The following is a 20,864-nucleotide window of genomic DNA, read 5'->3' as shown; positions in this document are numbered from 1 at the left end:
ATGTATATGCAGTTCGAAATATAAAGAGATTCCTTTCTACAGAGGATGATGATTAATTCTAATTAAGTGGTACATAATGACTTGACTATACATGTATTATTTATAATAAACAAATCATTTAAAAATTGTATGTTTTCGAATATCATAAATATAGTTGTGAAAATGAGTAATCAGTCCCTTGTTTTAATGAAAAAGAAAAATCTTGCTTCAATAGTGCAGAAAATCCCCCCCCCCTCCCGAATATCAAATGGTCGTCCCCTAAAGTCTTTTGAATGAATCTCCGTGAAATTTTAACGAAAGTTGTACAGAAACTGTTTATGATCAAAAAAGTATTCAGAGCAATATGATAATGCAATTATATCTTTAATTTTCCCGCATTTTAAGGACAAAATGTATTTCTTTCTGCAATTAATAAGTGGTCTCAGTTTGGGCTTACATTTTGTTATTTCTCAATTACATTAACTACTTGTCGAACCTTCATGGAATTTTATGAATAATGCTGAAGAAGCTTTTTCTATGACTAATGTCTAAAGCTAAAATTTTGATAGCATTCGTTTTCGTTCATAGTTCTGTTATTTTCTGATAGACAGATAGCTGGACTCTTCTTTACGCAATTAATTGTATTACATGCTCAATTTATAAACCTTCATAGATTGTGATGAAATATTCCAGATCAAGAAAAAAATATCAAAAAGAAAATTTTAGATTTTTTTTTTAAATCCCTTTAAAGGAATGATAAATTGATTCCCATTTTGTGGGAAGAAATCCTAGGTGTTCCAGAATTTTTTTATAGTGCACCTCTTAGAAATATTTTTTTTTCGTGTTCCTTAAAGGTGTGTTTTTGATGCGTTTTTTTTTATTTTGCCATGTGATTATGGACTTTTTAAATTGATTTTCCTTTAAGTTCAGTATTTTTGTGATTTTACTTTTTATTAATATTTTGAGAGAGATACTTCATAAAACCCGACTGATTTAAACGAATGTTGTCTGGAATATTGTTCCAAAGGTTTATTACGACTGGTATAGAAATGACTTTTGATAATAACTTGTTCTGCATAAATATACAGTTTGTAAATTGGAAGACCCCCTATTCCTGTGGTCGTGTAGATCTAGTCTCTGATTTGGAACTAACACAGAAAGATAATCAGACGGAACAATCTCCGTGAAACATTTGATGAAATTTTAATAACTTATGTTTATTACGCCGAGATTGGAGACGGTTTCCCAACCGGTTTCATCGTTTAGCAACTGTTTCGATGTTATCTTCCATTTATAGTACCACCTGTAGCGATTCTTGCTGCTTTTAGTTGTAAGTTTTCCAGAGATGTTTTTAAAAAATCAGGTATGTTATCCCAGACAATTTCCCCATATTTTAAGACTGGGCGTATGAAATATAAATAAATAGTTTCTAAATTTTTCCTTTTAAGTTTAAACTTTAGCTTTCGGAATAATGCTAGCCTAATCTAGGAATAGCTTCATCAATAATCATTTTTACATGATTATTCCAGCTTCCATGGCATCTTCATTTATAATAACTCCAAATGAGGGCCCTCATGGGGTTTTTGATTATGTGATTACTTGGCCGTTTTTTTAATGATTATTTGATTATTAAGCCAAATATTTCATGATTATTTGATTACCTAGGACTGTATTTTTAGTTTATGATTATTTGATTACTAAAGATAAGCAAATATTTAATGATTATGTGATTATATTGGCAAAAAAATGGTGATTATGTGATTACTAGGACCCCCCCATGAGGGGCCTCCCAAATGCTTGTGCGACTCGACTTCTTTTATGCTATTATTACTCATATACACTGGCGGGTGTAGGGGTTTATTGTGCCTTTTTGAAATGGTCATTATTTCTGTTTTGTTTGGGTTGAAATTGACATGCTTAGACCAATTATGTATTTTCTCATATCTTTATTTAGATTTTCTGCCGCTTCATATTCGTTATCAACCACTATATAAATTGAGGTGTCATCAGCGAAAAGTTTTATATCACATTCGATATCATTAACTTTGTCATTTATATAAATGAGAAATATAATAGGACCCAAGGTAGACCCTTGGGGTACCCAAGCTGAAACATGTTCATTGTTGGACGTTTCTCCACCAATCGAATGGCAACCTATTGCCTTCCTGAGTTTCAATTAATTCCGTTTTTTAGCTTATTATAAAGGAAGCCTTTATGCCAAACTCGGTCGAAAGCTCGACTTATGTGACAGAAAATTACTGTGACCTCTTTCCATGTTTTCTGTTTATATATTACATATAGATGTATATAATTGTTCAAGATTTAAATAAAAAAAAAACCTTGTGAAATGAGAATACAATTCACCAATGATTTTTGTTTTGTTCCTGTCATAGCTACTGATTCTTTACATTCTGGGACGATTGTAAATTATGGGACGAAATGTTAAAGTTCCACAACCGGAAGTGAATACAAGAGCTTTGTCTCTTCCGGTTAAGTCAACATGGTGGGTGAACTGTTTCTAAATACTAAATTTTCAATCTGCTCTTATCATTGTAATCCTATATTATATTCAACTGAATACTTGATTATAACTTCACTGTATATGTATTAAATATGTTGTACTGCAAATGTATGATTTTAATATTGATAAAATAGGATGTCCGATCACAATTGCAAGTTTACAAGCGATTATATCCATTCAGCATACATTGATTAGAAAAACACGTATACATATTTATTTTTGGTATGCTCAACCAATTTATCATGTTATGGTTTGGAACTGTCTTATAAAATCCCAAATCGAAGAGTGGAGTGTTCGTATTGATAAATATATCTGGCATCACCATGAATGTTTAGCAAGTACAAAAAATGTACTTGACATAGGTAATTTTAAAGTGGGTATCTCCGCATGTATGTAAACTAAAACGGTAAAACTTGATACATTTAACTGACGTTCATGCAAATGTCAAAACCATAATTTGAATGTCATATAAAATCAAATTATTTTTGAGCCAAAAAACATGTGCAGTGTCCGTGAATGAAGGAATCAGCATTCACTATAATATGTCATTCAAAATAGATAACACTTCAAAGCAGCTTTACACATGTTAAATAAAACTTAAAACTGCAGAGCCAGTAAGATGCATTTGCCTTTACCTTTTTGATGTAAAGTTAACTTATTCAGGAAAAGTTTTAGGTGGGTTAATAAAATATATTGTCGATTCTTACTGGAGAGTCCACAGGCACTTGTTTCTATCCATACGAAGGTCGACTATCCATATAAATAGAAGAAGGTGGCTAACAAAATTTTGTTTAGGTCACAACAGTCTCCGCTTGGGACGCTTTTCCTACCCTTCAACTTAATGCTAAAAATCCCTACCTTATATGAATCGATTCAGTGAATATTTTCCTTTAACACTAAACTAATTTCATAATCCCTACATTGTTCCTCTTCACGGTAATCTACTCTCAATTCACTAAACCATGTCCAAAAGTTCAACTACCATCTTTTCAATGTATCTACTTCCGGTTGACATCGCAGTAAATTTATTTTGTTTTCATTGACTCAGTTTCTTTCCCCTAATTCTGATACGTTTTTTACCTCCAAAATAAAAGATCGATGAAATTCTTTAGAGTTACCATATACATTCAGAATTCTCTAGTATTATCTATTTCATTCAAATTAGTTTCTGACTTTCTGATTTTTTTAATAACAACGATAAATGTACTTATTTCGGTGAAATTTCATCTTTAAAAATATATTGATAATGAAAATAATAAACTGGTAATTTTACAGAATCATATTGTTTTTAAAAAGATAGCATTCTGCCCACAACCGGAAGTAGATACATTGAAAAAATGGTAGTTGAACTGATTTATTGAATTGTTCAAGGCCCGACTGCATACTGCTGAGTGTTGCCTTAATGTCTCCATTTTTCGACCGTCATTCATAAATTCATTGTCATTTCAGACTCATTCGTAGCCTTTGGTTGATTTGGAACCCCTCACTTCCCTTGTTGGCGGAAACATTTCTACCAAACATTTGGATAAAAATTGTCTGTTTGTTTCTTAACTCGTGTCGGTTGTATTGTAAATTTCATCGAATAGCCCGGCGTATATCTTGATACTAACTAAACATACAACAAACAAGAATTTTCCATTTCCATTTTTAACTGGCAAGTCCCAGTGACTGTCCCACATCAAATATATTAGTCCATAGCTTTGGATCATCCCATCATTTTATATAGACAATGTGGAGAGTACGGCATGAAAAATGTCCAACCCTTACACTTTACAGCAACTATAAAATATACATGCCTAAAGTCAAGAACCGTTTAAAAAGTGCATTTTACACTTATTTTATGTTTTTATTCTAAAAAAAGGTCCCAAAAAATTTTCCCTCACTCCGCTCGGCACATTTTAGTTTCTTCACCTCCCTTTCCAAAATCCTGGATCTGCCCCTGCAATTACTACCCTCATGTAACTGTTGCTCTTAAATCCTTGTGATATTGTTTTCTTTAGTGCTGAGCTACAAAGATTTTTCCTAGTTCAAAGCGTTCTAAATTGCCACAAAGGTTAAGGTTGCACTTATTTCCCCTTGAAGTCTTGTGCATCCAGAATCTTTTGGTGACGTCGTGAACTACAAGTAAAGACAACTAAACTAATTTTGGTTTACTTTGTTGGTGTAGAAATTTTTGCCTACAGGAAAGGAAAACGTGTTGTTTCAATTATTTATTTCTATTTTTGCCTAGTGGAATTCAAGTGTTTTAAGGCTTTGAAACTTTAGTAAGTAGTAAAATACTAAATAGTTAAACTGCTGGGAAGAATTATAAATTCTGTTTTTATTAAGTGTAAATAAAAGGTTCCTTTATTCTAGTTGTAACAATAGAATAAACAACCCAACTTATTTTTTCCTATCAGAGTTATCTTTTCTTGTTTTGTGTGACATCAGGTACATTTGTAATGTTGAGGATAAACACCTTATCCCTCATACTTAGTATGTGCTTATGCTATAAAATGAAGAAATTTTCCATTAATCCATTCTCTTATAACATATGAAGTAACAATGACAACACCAGCTCTGTGTAATAAGGTGACGGCGAGTCCTATATACAAGGTTTTCTTGTGTTAAGGATGACCTTGAACTTTATCGTCTAGTTATGGAATGTGTTGATGAAGAGAGCTTGGCTCTGATTATAGCCCACCATTAACCCTTGTATATCTTAATTAATGATGTAATGGTACAAGTGTTCTTTTGGTGTTTATTTACCTTCTGGTTTATTCAAGTGCAAGTTTAACCCCCACCCCACCCCAAAATGAATTTTAAAACATACTTTTTACATGTTTAAAGAACGTGAATTTTAAAGAAAATTGAAATCATTCAAGGCCAGTTCAGAAAATATTTCGATGGTTTTAATTATTGCGAAAAAATGCGACAGTTGTAAACGCAATAATTTAAGCTCCCATTTTGAATTGTATATGAATTGAACAGGATTTTTCTCAGAATCGTTATAATATAAAATTGCATTTAAGTCTAAAATGACGAAATCGCAATAATAAGTGCACGCAATAATTTCTGATTTTACAGTAATTTAAAATCTGAAATAGGTATAAATAAAGTAACTACAAGCAAACTTTGTTAAAAAGTTGCGGAGGTTCACCTACATTATACATAAAGTTCTGAATATAAAAGAACACCTAAAAATTGTTTTTAATAGTTTATTGGAAGTCTTCTGCTAAATAGTCATCAGACTGATATGTTATGATAGTGGTGCAACTATTAAGCCTACATCAACGGAACTATTTTTAATCCAAACCAAATTATAACTCAATCAGTATATCACTGTTTTTTTTCGTTATGCTATAACATGATGAAATTTTCCATTAATCCATTCTCTTACAACATATGATGTAACAATGACAACACCAGCTCTGTGTAATAAGGTGACAGCGAGTCCTATATGCAAGGTTTTCTTGTGTTAAGGATGACCTTGAACTTTATCGTCTAGTTATGGAATGTGTTGATGAAGAGAGCTTGGCTCTGATTATAGCCCTCCATTAACACTTGTATATCACAATTTAAAATGATGTAATGGTACAATTCATTGATAAGTGTTTGTCTGCCTTTAAATGCTGGCAAGTGTAATTTAATTTTTAAAGATTTATTAAACATAATTTTACAGGAGCTTAAAAAGAAAAATTGAAATCCAAGGCCACCTTCTATTCTAGACTATAATGTCTATAAAGTTGGTATAAATGAAGTAACCACAACAAAATGGGGAAAGAAAATTTGCAGAGGTTCAGTTTGGTATTAAATAAGAAAACTGATTCACAGAAAAAAATTCATAATTGGGTATATAAAAATTAAATTTTGAGCAAAAATCATAAGGGTCAATCCAAACCAAATTATAACTAGTAGATACATTTGTAGTACATCACTGTTTATTTGGTAATGCTATAACATGATGAAATTTTCCATTAATCCATTCTCTTACAACATATGAAGTAACAATGACAACACCAGCTCTGTGTAATAAGGTGATAGCAAGTCCTATATACAAGGTTTTCTTGTGTTAAGGATGACCTTGAACTTTATCGTCTAGTTATGGAATGCGTTGATGAAGATAGCTTGGCTCTGATTATAGCTGTATAGTTGAAGCATACAGACAATTTGCTTGAATAAGTTGTCAAAAAAATGTTCTGTGCATTTTTACCAACTTGCTTGAAATTACTTTTCATCACCAGGTAGTTCAGAAGTTATCTTTCATTGATCTTCATTTCAAACATCATTGCAACAATCTTTAATGACCCAAAATGGTCCAGAGGATATTTGCTTTTAGTAAAACTGTCTTTGTACATTTGTCTATCACAGGATATATTTTTTGGCTTGGGTTTTCAATAACAAAGACTGAAGAATGAAAAAAACGTGTTGTCTTAATTTTGTAGGATCGAAAATTACTGACAAGCCTGTACTATGATCTTGCTATGAATTATTATTTAATTTTATTCCTAGAATTGACAGTTAAAGTGTCAAGCTTGAACATGATGAAATTTTCCATTAATCCATTCTCTGACAACATATGAAGTAACAATGACAACACCAGCTCTGTGTAATAAGGTGACAGCGATTTCTCGATGCAAGGTTTTCTCGTGTTGAGGGTGACCTTGAACTTTATCGTCTAGTTATGGAATGTGTTTTTTGAAGATAGTTTGGCTCTGATTATAGCTTGACACTTTTAACACATCTAAAGTTATTATTAGATTCTCGAGTCTATCCTTCAAATATATCTAGAAACAATAGGTTACAAATCGTGATGTCTAACTAAACATAATTTATTTTGTAGCCCATTAAAAAGGGGAAAAAGAAGAAGGTGGCATCTGCCCCTTCTGTAATCAAGAAGGCCATAGAAACCAAAAAGACTGTCAACCCCCTGATAGAAAAAAGACCAAGAAACTTTGGCATCGGTAAGTTTACAGTATATACTGATTAACAAAAGATACATACATGTACTTCTCTGTAAATTTATTTGTTGAGAAATAACTGTTTATTTAAGTTTGTTTTCAGATTGGTTGGAAATAATGACAAAATTTTTACAGCATTCACAGAAATCGGCTTCTCAATGTTTGATATAGTTATATGAAACCACTGTACATGCAACGTATACAATCTGTTGATAAAAATGTAAAATTGGCAAAAGAATGGAAGTTAATTTATAATATTGCCTCATTTTCAATATGCTTTATGCACACTTTTGTGTAATTACTAAGACACTAAAATCTTTTGGCTTGCTAGTTCTAAGATCTATAATGATGCAAGGACTGCAAAAAAAAAAAACCCAAGATTTTATGGGGAATGTGAATTTTAATTTTTAATTACAGGCCAAGATATTCAGCCTAAGAGGGATCTCAGCCGTTTTGTCAGGTGGCCTAAGTATATCAGACTCCAGAGACAGAAGGCTGTGTTACTTAGGAGATTGAAGGTTCCACCACCAATCAACCAGTTTAGACAAGCTCTTGATAGACAAACAGGTAAATCCATCATTGTATTAGTCTTGTCAGCAAATAAAATGGGCAGAAAGTTTTTTTTCAGTCAACATTTAAAGATTCTAATTTTTGGCTTAGCATCGGAAAGAGGCAAGAATTAACCATGAATGAGGTCACATCAACTATGACTTAAAACTTGAGAAGCATTTTCATTATAAATATGCCAAATGAGTGTTTTGACATAATTTTGCACTTGTAATATTAGACATGGGAATGTTAAAGTGCCAGTGAGTCATGATGTCTTATGGACACATTCTTATTTGTGATAAATAAGCTCAAAATTGCACTTGAAATTACCAAATGATGGTATTTACAAGAAGCATTTGAACGATGATGATAAATATATTTGCTATTTGACAGCAGTATGATACAAAAAAATCTACCACCTAGATCTCTGAGTTCAAATTCTTGAAATGTATAACTCTTGGAATTATAAGTATGTTTCCATATTTTTTTTTATTTGAAAATGAATGTGATGTACATGTATGTTGCTACAACTTGATACAAAGTAGTGAAATAGGAACAAATTTTTAACAAGAATACAATGTACGTAGAGTATATTCTAACAATTTATATGTATATATAAGAACGTTTATAATGTTTTAGCCACCCAGGTATTCAGGCTGTTAGAAAAATACAAGCCTGAAACAAAACAGCAGAAAAGACTGCGTTTGAAAGCTCGTGCTGAAGAACGTGCTGATGGGAAAGACGACAAACCAACAAAAAGACCACCAGTTGTAAGATCTGGTATCAACACAGTTACCAACCTGGTAGAGCAGAAGAAAGCACAACTTGTTATCATTGCTCATGATGTTGAACCACTTGAAGTAAATATGTAAAAAAATATTTCTGCTTGTTATAAATGGGGGGGGGGGGGGGGGTTGACAGTGTACCTTTTTATACGACCGCAAATTTTGAAAAAATTTTCGTCGTATATTGCTATCACGTTGGCGTCTGCGTCGTCGTCCGGCGTCGTCCGGCGTCTGAATACTTTTAGTTTTCGCACTCTAACTTTAGTAAAAGTGAATGGAAATCTATGAAATTTTAACACAAGGTTTATGACCACAAAAGGAAGGTTGGTATTGATTTTGGGAGTTTTGGTCCCAACATTTTAGGAATTAGGGGCCAAAAAGGGCCCAAATAAGCATTTTCTTGGTTTTCGCACTATAACTTTAGTTTAAGTTAATAGAAATCTATGAAATTTTGACACAAGGTTTATGACCACAAAAGAACGGTTGGGATTGATTTTGGGAGTTTTGGTCTCAACAGTTTAGGAATTAGGGGCCAAAAAAGGGCCCAAATAAGCATTATTCTTGGTTTTCGCACAATAACATTAGTTTAAGTAAATAGAAATCAATGAAATTTAAACACAATGTTAATGACTACAAAAGGAAGGTTGGTATTGATTTTGGGAGTTTAGGTCCCAACAGTTTAGGAATTAGGGGCCAAAAAGGGACCCAAATAAGCATTTTTCTTGGTTTTCGCACCATAACGTTAGTATAAGTAAATAGAAATCTATGAAATTTAAACACAAGGTTTATGACCATAAAAGAAAGGTTGGGTTTGATTTTGGGAGTTTTGGTCCCAACATAATAAGGGGCCCAAAGGGTCCAAAATTAAACTTCTGTTTGATTTCATCAAAATTGAATAATTGGGGTTCTTTGATATGCTGAATCTAACTGTCATGACTGTGTATGTAGATTCTTAACTTTTGGTCCCGTTTTCAAATTGGTCTACATTAAGGTCCAAAGGGTCAAAAATTAAACTTAGTTTGATTTTGACAAAAAATGAATCAGTTAGGTTCTTTGATATGCTGAATCTAAAAATGTACTTAGATTCTTGATTATTGGCCCAGTTTTCAAGTTGGTCCAAATCGGGGTCCAAAATTAAACTTTGTTTGATTTCATCAAAAATTGAATAAATGGGGTTCTTTGATATTCCAAATCTAACTGTGTATGTAGATTCTTCATTTTTGGTCCTGTTTTCAAATTGGTCTACACTAAAGTCCAAAGGGTCCAAAATTAAACTTAGTCTGATTTTAACAAAAATTGAAATCTTGAAGTTCTTTGATATGCTGAATCCAAAAATGTACTTAGATTTTTTATTATGGGCCCAGTTTTCAAGTTGGTCCAAATCAGGATCTAAAATTATTATATTAAGTATTGTGTAATAGCAAGTCTTTTCAATTGCACAGTATTGCGCAATGGCAAGAAATATCTAATTGCACAATATTGTGAAATATCAAATTTTTTTTTAATTAGAGTTATCTTTCTTTGTCCAGAATAGTAAGCAAGAAATATCTAATTGCAAAATATTGTGCAATAGCAAGATTTTTTTTTAATTGGAGTTATCTTTCTTTGTCCAGAATCAACTTAAATCTTTGTTATATACAATATACAATGTATATTCACTTTTTACTACCAACTGATAAATTAAAATAATCTTTACCATTCAGTGATAACAAGCAGTTTTTTTACATCTTAATATTTTATGATGTATTTAAATGAGTAGTTATTGTTGCAAACTCCATTAGAAATTTTAATTGAGATTAGTTTTGGAATAAGGGAAAGGGGGATGTGATTAAAAAAATTGGGTTCAATTTTTCTCATTTGAAATTTCATAAATAAAAAAGAAAATTTCTTCAAACATTTTTTTGAGAGGATTAATATTCAACAGCATAGTGAACTGCTCTAAGAGAAACAAAAATTTTAAGTTCATTAGAACACATTCATTCTGTGTCAGAAACCTATGCTGTGTCAACTATTTAATCACAATCCAAATTTAGAGCTGAATCCAGCTTGAATGTTGTGTCCATACTTGCCCTAACCGTTCAGGGTTCAACCTCTGCGGTCGTATAAAGCTACGCCCTGCGGAGCATCTGGTTGTAGTAGTATGCAAAAAATAGTTAATCGATTATCTTTTACAAAACAATTTAAATTGATAATCAAAAGAAAAATTTGTCAGACAACTATTTTATCATTTATTCATTTGCTTTAAAGGTAATAATCTGGATGTTTAAGTATCGTTGTCCACAATTATTTAATATTTGTGATAGGTAGAAGAGAAAAAAAAGTAATGCTGGCAAATCTTTGGGAGATGACTCAGAAAACATGTCTCTTGTTAAAATACCACAATGTTATCCAAGACAAACATGACTTTATTCACAAATACACTTTCATGTGGTTTGTATGCCTGAAATGAGTCTTTAGATACTATACTAAAAAAAATAATAAAGAAACCAGCCAGAAAAAGTATGTTAGATAGCAGTGATGCATGAATTTCTTCACCTGAATACTCTATGTGGATCAACATATCGAGCTTTTTAAATCTGAGCTTTCTAACATGATTTATATTTGGAATTTCTTGTTAATAACCGTCTTTGCTTGCCGAATGCCCAGTGCATAAAAATAAAACGCATCTCCTTCAGTGTTCTCCCCAGGATTTTTGGATAGCACCAGGGTAACGCGTGTCGAAATGATTTGTAAAATACGTCGTGTCGCGTTGCATCGCTTTTTTTTTTCTTGTTAGTTTTAATGCCATTACCTTTTTATACGTCGTCGTATATTGCTATCACGTTGGCGTCGTCGTCGTCGTCGTCCGAATACTTTTAGTTTTCGCACTCTAACTTTAGTAAAAGTGAATAGAAATCTATGAAATTTTAACACAAGGTTTATGACCACAAAAGAAAGGTTGGGATTGATTTTGGGAGTTTTAGTCCCAACATTTTAGGAATTAGGGGCCAAAAAGGGCCCAAATAAGCATTTTCTTGGTTTTCGCACTATAACTTTAGTTTAAGTAAATAGAAATCTATGAAATTTTGACATAAGGTTTATGACCACAAAAGAAAGGTCCGGATTGATTTTGGGAGTTTTGGTTCCAACAGTTTAGGAATTAGGGGCCAAAAAAGGGCCCAAATAAGCATTATTCTTGGTTTTCGCACAATAACTTTAGTTTAAGTAAATAGAAATCAATGAAATTTAATCACAATGTTTATGACCACAAAAGGAAGGTTGGTATTGATTTTGGGAGTTTAGGTCCCAACAGTTTAGGAATTAGGGGCCAAAAAGGGACCCAAATAAGCATTTTTTTTGGTTTTCGCACCATAACTTTAGTATAAGTAAACAGAAATCTATGAAATTTAAACACAAGGTTTATGACCATAAAAGGAAGGTTGGTATTGATTTTGGGAGTTTTGGTCCCAACAGTTTAGGAATAAAGGGCCCAAAGGGTCCAGATTTAAACTTTGTTTGATTTTATCAAAAATTGAATAATTGGGGTTCTTTGATATGCCGAATCTAACTGTGTATGTAGATTCTTAATTTTTGGTCCCGTTTTCAAATTGGTCTACAATAAGGTCCAAAGGGTCCAAAATTAAACTTAGTTTGATTTTAACAAAAATTGAATCCTTGGGATTCTTTGATATGCTGAATCTAAAAATGTACTTCGATTTTTGTCGAGCCTGCAACTTTTGTTGCAGAAAGCTCGACATAGGGATAGTGATCCGGCGGCGGCGGCGGTGTTAGCTAACTTCTTAAAAGCTTTATATTTTAGAAGGTGGAAGACCTGGATGCTTCATACTTTGTATATAGATGCCTCATGTTACGAAGTTTCCGTCAGTCACATGTCCAATGTCCTTGACCTCATTTTCATGGTTCAGTGACCACTTGAAAAAAAAGTTCAGATTTTTTGTAATGTTGAATTCTCTCTTATTATAAGTAATAGGATAACTATATTTGATATGTGCGTACCTTGCAAGGTCCTCATGTCTGTCAGACAGTTTTCACTTGACCTCGACCTCATTTCATGGATCAGTGAACAAGGTTAAGTTTTGGTGGTCAAGTCCGTATCTCAGATACTATAAGCAATAGGGCTTGTATATTCGGTGTATGGAAGGACTGTAAGGTGTACATGTCCAACTGGCAGGTGTCATCTGACCTTGACCTCATTTTCATGGTTCAGTGGTTATAGTTAAATTTTTGTGTTTTGGTCTGTTTTTTTCATACTATATGCAATAGGTCTACTGTATTTGTTGTATGGAATGATTGTAAGGTGTACATGTCTAGCGGGCAGATGTCATGTGACCTTGACCTCATTTTCATGGTTCAGTGGTTTTAGTTAAATTTTTGTGTTTTGGTCTGTTTTTTTCATACTATATGCAATAGGTCTACTATATTTGTTGTATGGAATGATTGTAAGGTGTACATGTCTTGCGGGCAGATGTCATGTGACCTTGACCTCATTTTCATGGTTCAGTGGTCAAAGTTAAGTTTTTGAGTTTTGGTCTATTTATCTAATACTATATGCCATAGGTCAACTATATTTGGTGTATGGAAATATTTTATGATCTTTATGTCAGTAGAGCAGGTTTCTTTTGACCATGACCTCATTTTCACGGTTCATTGCACAGTGTTAATTTTTTGTGTTTTGGTCTATTTATAAGTAATAGGTCAACTATATATATTGTATAGAAGCATTGTTAGCTGTACATGTCTGCCTGGCATGGTTCATCTGACCTTGACCTCATTTTCATGGTTCATTGGTCTTTGTTTAGTTATCTTGGTTAATGTTAAGTTGATGAGACAGTTGTAATAAAGCTTTATACTTAGGGCTATCAACATAATATCAATGATTAGTAAAGAAGGCGAGACATTTCAGCGTGTGCACTCTTGTTTATTATTGGCCCAGTTTTCAAGTTGGTACAAATCAGGGTCCAAAATTAAACTTTGTTTGATTTCATCAAAAATTGAATAATTGGGGTTCTTTGATATGCCAAATCTAACTGTGTATGTAGATTCTTAATTTTTGGTCCCGTTTTCAAATTGGTTTACATTAACGTCCAAAGGGTCCAAAATTAAACTAAGTTTGATTTTAACAAAAATTAAATTCTTGGGCTTATTTGATATGCTTTATCTAAATATGTACTTTGATTTTTGATTATGGGCCCAGTTTTCAAGTTGGTCCAAATCAGGATTCCATATCAAGTATTGTGCAATAGCAAGAAATTTTCAATTGCACAGTATTGCACAATAGCAAGAAATATCTAATTGCACAATATTGTGCAATAGCAATTAATTTTCAATTGGAGTTATCTTTCTTTGTATAGAATAGTAGTTGATAATATATGTTGGAAATTTACAAGACATGACTATGATGTCATTTTCTATTTTTATTTGCCAATAACTTTATGTAAATAACTTCATTGGAAATTTGCCAATATAAAATGTTGCTGATGAAGCTTTTTTTCCTTATCTTATCTAAAATGTTTTTAGATAATGTATGTTGGACATTTGCCAGACATGACTATGATGTCATTTTCTATTTTTATTTGCCAATAACTTTATGTAAATAACTTCATTGGAAATTTGCCAATATAAAATGTTGCTGATGAAGTTTTTTTTATTGTTTTATACAATAAACAATGTATATTCACTTTTACTACCAACCAATCTTTACCATTCAGTGATAACAAGCACTTTATTTTACATTTTAATATCTTATGATGTATTTAAAAGAGTAGTTATTGTTGCAAACTCCATTAGAAATTTGAATTGATATCAGTTTTGGAAAAAGGGAAACGGGGATGTGAAAAAAAGGGGGGGGGGGTTTAAATTTTTCTCATTTCAGATTTCATAAATAAAAAGAAAATTTCTTCAAACATTTTTTTGAGAGGATTATTCAACAGCATAGTGAATTGCTCAAAGGCAAAAAAAAAACTTTTAAGTTCATTAGACCACATTCATTCTGTGTCAGAAACCTATGCTGTGTCAACTATTTAATTTTAGATTTAAAAAGTTTTAAGAAATCTTTAATTGATTTGTAAAATCTTGACATTTGTTTTGTGTAAAAAAAAAACATATAATGTCAAAAATTTGATCACAATCCAAATTCAGAGCTGTATCACGCTTGAATGTTTTGTCCATACTTGCCCCAACTGTTCAGGGTTCGACCTCTGCGGTCGTATAAAGCTGCGCCCTGCGGAGCACCTGGTTGTCTTTTGTTTTGTTTACTGTGTTATGTAGACTTTGGGTAAAACAATACTGGTAAAAAAGTAAATCAAACAGTTTGTATACTTTATTATCTTTCAAGAATAAATATCAGAATGCACTTTTGGTCTTTTAACTAGTCACTTTTTATACTTTAATCATTCCCCATTTTTGTTGGATTACACCATAACAATTAACTTTAAACAAGATTAAATTTTAATGCAGAACCTTTAATAAATTAAATACTATTTTCCATAGCTTTAGACATGATTCTTTTAGACATCAATAAAATTATTATTAGAATCATGTTTGTGTTATTTCATGATAGACATGAAAAGTATACTTATACAGGGGTTCAAATTAACATTTGGTACTGGAAGGTCCAGGACCTTTGACACTCAAAACTGAAAGGTCCACAACCTAAATTGCAGGTCCTACTTTTACTTGAAATATTTTATAACACAGTAAGATACAAAATTATTGTGCCTTTGGTGTTAGGTTATCTTGTTACATTGTCAGTGTCACTGTTGTATAATATGTTCAATAAACTAATAAATATAATTGTCTTGTATATTATGAATTCATATTATCTTTATTTTTTTTTATTTGGTAGGGTGTCACTGTTGGTAGGTGTGTTGTAACCAAGATTAGTAATTAATTACTAATTATATCATTACCTCAGGGCTCACACTACTTCAATTCGATTTTAAAAGTCCACTAGAGCTTGTTACTTTGTTACATTGTATCATATCATTACCTCAGGGCTCACACTACTTCAATTCGATTTTAAAAGTCCACTAGAGCTTGTTACTTTGTTACATTGTATCATATCATTACCTCAGGGCTCACACTACTTCAACTCGATTTTAAAAGTCCACTAGAGCTTGTTACTTTGTTACATTGTATCATATCTAGTTGCACTATTTTTGATAATAAAGTACGAAACTTCCAGCTATTTACAGGCCCCTAAAATTGAGGAGAAATTACCCCTTGGAATTGCAGTAATTTGTTTACACTTTAAAAACATCTGCATGTCATATCCACATGTATTAATGATAAAAGAAAAATGCTGTCACATTGTATTGGATGTTGACATGGAAATTTGTCAACTAAAAAACTTATTAAGTAATTTTGAGTTTCAACCTAAAATATTTTCTGGTCTTTCTTTCTTTTCCATATATCTTTTGGTTTTCAATTCTAGTGATTATATTTCATAATCTTAGATGTATTTTGTCACAACTTCAAGCCTGACATTATTTTTTTTATTGTATTTGATCGGCAAACCCGGAATTACCCTTATCCGTCCCGGAAACTGATCCGGTATTGTAATTATCTTCATTTCCGGTTTATATATGGCATCCATTGTTTTTCTATGTTGATGTTGTCAGTCAGATACGATTTCACTCGGATTTACAAATTACTTTTTAACGATTTTCGGTATAAAATTAGCGGTTGGATAAAATGAATATTGCTGTCATGAATAATAAAGATGAGAATTTATTTTGAGATCGTTTATTTGGAAATTTTGATAAAAAGGTCTGCGAAGTTATTTTTTATTTTCTTTCAAATCGAAGGTCCGTCGGGCGTAGCTAGTAACCAAAACGAAGGTCCGCTTGCAAAAGTGGAAGGTCGCGGACCTCGGACCACCGCTAATTTGAACCCCTGCTTATATTATCTAAGTGGACACTCGTGAAAGGTTATCATGTCTAGCTGAGTTGCAATCATTGTAAATTTATTTGTCTTTTTAATAATTTATACTTCTTTAATTCTATGCAGCTATATAACAATTGGAAGTTTTAAGGAACCTTGTTTAACTATACAACCCTAGTACACTCAATAAATATCTATACAGTCAGGATCCTACTTCGTCAAAATTATCTCTCCATTACGCCAGTTCATTTTCACAATCGTAAAAATGGAAGCCATTGTAGCGATGACGCGCTACCAATTTTGCTCTTGGAAACCGATAAATTTATCCACATTGCACCAATACGATCCTTATATGTCAGTTATATTTTAAAAGACAAATGTATCAACTAGCTAATGAGCATCAGTTAATGATATTGTCTGCATTGATTCAACTTAAAACTATTGTCTGATCGGTTGTTAGGTGGAATTTTCGAAAAATCATAAACATTTAAAAAAAATCTAATTAAATATTTCGTGGAAGGGCAGACTAGATTTTTTTAGTGGTTGAAGACTATAAACCCTAGTTATCACACACAAAAAATTAGAATTTTTCGAAGATATGCATTTTCATCATCCAACTTGTAAGACTGTCGTCAAGTACTTTCAGTAAAAAAATAGCTATTCGAACACACCTTCCCTGTTTTTGTGACTCATTAGATAGATATTTCACTTGACCCATATATTTCATCTTTTAGTACTGTTATTTTTTTGTGTTATAAAGTCAACCTGTAGCTTTAATATATAAAAATGATAGAATCTGAAGCGAGACGATGTATGAAATATTCTTACTTTGAACGATATCAAGACAAAATACTCAACTCAAACACGCCCTAATATAATAAGGTGCACTCGATTTTCTCTTTTCGATACAATTGTTACCTATTTTTTGGAATTTTTTCTTCAGTCACATAATGGAAGGGCAGACACGAAAATTACTGAACTAATAGATTGATATCTTTTCCGTCCGTGGTAATTTTTTCAAAAAAATCGGAGGTTATGCATTTTTGTCATCCAACTTGAAAGATACCCATGTCGTCGACTTGATATCTAATTGTTCTGCTTAACTATGTACTAGATAAATTGAAAACTTATGCAAATGGTGTTTTTAAAATAAAACACCTCGTAATTGAGAAGAAAATTGCAGTTTTGTTTGTTTCTATTAACTTTTTAAAAATTTGTCACTATAGTAAACAATACAGTAAACATTTATCGCCTTCTCTAATAGAGAGCTTCGATTCTTTTGTTCTACTTCAACCTGGTTTCCGACTGTATAAGGAGGTGTTTAACAACCTTGACTGGCTTTACAGCCCTCACACAGTTGGCTCGGTGCTGAAAGGCATTTGGTAAGCTCAAAGTCAAGTGGATATACTATCTATTTAATATAATAGGTTTGTGCTTTAATAAAAATATGATTGTCAAAAATAATTTGCAATATATTTTTGATGGTATGTTTAAAGAAAGTTTTTATCCTTGAAGTAACATCCTTATATAATTTTGCATTCAATTTGTACTTCATTTCTATTTTAAATGATGGATAATATTTTAGGAGCACATTTTTGTAATAAGCTAAATCAGGGGAAGTAACTCCAGGTTTAAAATACGCAAATCATCTATGACCAAAGGCTGGAGTAATAGAGTTAATTAACAAATGTCTGCTTTTCCCTCAAAAGTCTGTGATCATTAAGTTATGATCTCTTAATTAATTAAAACACAAGAATCGTGTACATCGATTAAATCCAATCATCATCAAGGTTAACCTCAAAAGGTAAATCGATCACGTGGTGTAAACAATCTTCGTTGTCAGAACTGGATTGAACCGGTTTGAACTGGTCAATTTTCATCTGAAATTTTTATACTCCACGGAAAGGTTTACCGATTTATGATTTTTTTTATCGAAAAATTTTAGCACCACGGTGAAAAATTATACATCGCAGCAAGAATGATACCACCACGGTAGAAAATTATACATCGTGGGCCCGCAGTCCTTTAAGGGCCTGGGGAGAACACTGTCCTTAAAAGTTAAAATCCATGATGATTTCAAAACCAATTTCTATTTTCATCAGAGTTGTTATTTTTGTTTGGGTATTGAATAATTTATAATCTGAAGGTATTTCTTGCTCTAATAGTAAAAAGTTATTGCAATTGTGGTTTCGGTTTTAAATTTGTGTTTTGCTCTTGCTTTTGTGAAATTTTGAGGGAAGATTTTTTTATTACAGTGTTATCCTGTCACTCACAAATGTTTATTGGGGGCCTGATGCAAGTTAGAATTCAATATATTATAAATTCAGTCTTGTATACAGGGAAATCAAAAGTAGCAACTGATCTAGTATATTTTACTGTTCATAAATTTATAGTTGTTACAATCTATAATAATCATTGGCTTCTAAAATACTAGTTAGATCTCCCCATGAACATGTACATAAACCTGAGATTTTCAATCAAAATTTGGTGATAATGATGAAGACAATATTTGCTATCTGATGCAAATTGATGCATAACAAATCTACCACCTAGATCTCTGAATTCAGAATTTTGATGAAAAGCTGGGTTTGTTCATTATTAAATATTTTTTTTTTAGGTCTTAATATCTAGATTATACTCCAGTTTTGCCAGAGAATTGAAAGAAATAATCGAATTAATTCCTACTGCCAATCATAATTATAAATGGTAAATTTCTCAACAAATATTACAAGTCCACTAGGCTACCTTGTCTATCATGCTTATCGTATATGGATCTGGAAACTTGTACTTATTAATAAACAAAAAAAAATTAACATCTGAAATATGCCTGTGCGTCGGTAGGTTGTCTTGAAGCAAGTGAAAATTCGATATTCACCAAAACTTGGATAAGGAAAAAGAAATTGTGTTCCAACAAAAAAAACTATCGAAATTATAACTTGATATTAAATTCTGAATTGTGATGAGAAAAATATTTGCTATCTGATGTAAATTGATGGATAAAAATTCTACCACCTAGATCTCTGAATTCAGAATTTTTGTAATTGTTTTAATAAACAACACTAGAGTCTTGAATTTTGAAGAATTCAATATTCATAATGAACAAATTCTTTTAAAACCTTGTCTTGCATTGGAAGGTTGACTTTATAAGATTTTCCTGTTTTCAGATTGTGATCTTTTTACCAGCTCTTTGCAGAAAGATGGGTGTTCCATATTGTATCGTTAAAGGAAAACAAAGACTTGGACGTGTTGTACACCGAAAAACATGTACATCTTTAGCCATTACAACTGTTAACCCGTGAGTATTGTATCTAAGATCAGCCATGGTTAGCTGTGACAATTATATGTATTGGTATATCTACGACGGAGGTTTTTGTGATAAAATGACCCCACCTTGATATGCATTTCATTTGAAAGATACATACAACAAGTATGTCAAAAACAAAACAAAAAGCTTTTTATGATTGTCAGTTTATATGACATTCAATGGGTATCATACTGTATAATAAACTTGACCTTTAACATCATTAAAACTTATAAGTATAATTCTGAATTCAGTGTCTGTATACCACATACATTTGTACCTTCAAAATATTATAAAACCTAATGACCACTACATTTTGAGAACTGACACACCTGACAATATTTAACCTTTATTATTTTTTTCACATTTATAGAATTTGATGAATTAAAGTTTTGATAACAAAAATAATTTATGAAAACACTTACGTGCAATGATGTAAGAATTTCTTCACCTGACACTTTTTAAAATGAAGATAAAAAATCGAGCTTTTTAAAACTGAGCCAGCATTATATATCTGAGCAGATAAGGTCGAGGTAAATGAATTTGTTGTTTTGAAACACTGAAAAATATGACAAACAAGCTTGTGACAGACCTAAAACATGCAGAAGTACAAGGAACCATTACATGTACATTCATAAAGAAATGTAATGGTGTTTAAAGGGGAGGTATAGTGCTATTCCCCCACTGACAATAAGGTCATCATGACAAAGCCACAGTTGCTGAATGTGATGTTAAACACTAAAATCAAACCAATCAAAATTAAGTACAACATTGAATTTGAAATGTGCCACAGTTTAATCCCAAATAAAACTTGTCAGGGATCAAAGAGTTCTTTGCAGTTCCACAACCCTTTCTCTGATGGCATGGTTTTAATTTATTTGGTCAGAGAGCATGTGAAAAGAATTTCC

General features: G+C 32.0%; 1 protein-coding gene and 4 non-coding genes across 6 annotated transcripts in view; all 5 read left to right on the top strand.

Moving 5' to 3' along the window:
- The first annotated feature begins 2,445 nt into the window (after positions 1–2,445).
- LOC143063597 (large ribosomal subunit protein eL8-like) overlaps positions 2,446–20,864 on the top strand; it is a 31,562-nt gene continuing 13,143 nt past the window's right edge. The window contains exons 1-5 of one of the 2 annotated variants that reach the window (XM_076235816.1): positions 2,446–2,482; positions 7,323–7,443; positions 7,858–8,007; positions 8,629–8,849; positions 19,820–19,950. In XM_076235816.1, the coding sequence (XP_076091931.1) occupies positions 2,480–2,482; positions 7,323–7,443; positions 7,858–8,007; positions 8,629–8,849; positions 19,820–19,950 (626 nt within the window). In that variant the 5' untranslated portion in view covers positions 2,446–2,479. Of the gene's footprint in view, positions 2,483–6,238; positions 6,332–7,322; positions 7,444–7,857; positions 8,008–8,628; positions 8,850–19,819; positions 19,951–20,864 lie in introns of those variants that run through there. The other variant, XM_076235815.1, reaches the window with a different exon arrangement.
- LOC143065536 (small nucleolar RNA SNORD24) lies at positions 8,348–8,424 on the top strand. Its single transcript, XR_012975500.1, has one exon. It is a non-coding gene; the product is annotated as a small nucleolar RNA SNORD24 (small nucleolar RNA).
- On the top strand, positions 11,284–11,359 carry LOC143065533 (small nucleolar RNA SNORD36). Its single transcript, XR_012975497.1, has one exon. It is a non-coding gene; the product is annotated as a small nucleolar RNA SNORD36 (small nucleolar RNA).
- LOC143065535 (small nucleolar RNA SNORD24) lies at positions 19,607–19,683 on the top strand. The gene has a single exon (XR_012975499.1). It is a non-coding gene; the product is annotated as a small nucleolar RNA SNORD24 (small nucleolar RNA).
- LOC143065534 (small nucleolar RNA SNORD36) lies at positions 20,382–20,460 on the top strand. Its single transcript, XR_012975498.1, has one exon. It is a non-coding gene; the product is annotated as a small nucleolar RNA SNORD36 (small nucleolar RNA).

Source organism: Mytilus galloprovincialis, chromosome 2 (genome assembly GCF_965363235.1).
Source record: "Mytilus galloprovincialis chromosome 2, xbMytGall1.hap1.1, whole genome shotgun sequence".
NCBI classification, from domain to species: domain Eukaryota; kingdom Metazoa; phylum Mollusca; class Bivalvia; order Mytilida; family Mytilidae; genus Mytilus; species Mytilus galloprovincialis.
Note: the sequence above shows the minus strand (reverse complement) of the source record. Positions and strands in the feature narration are given on the sequence as shown.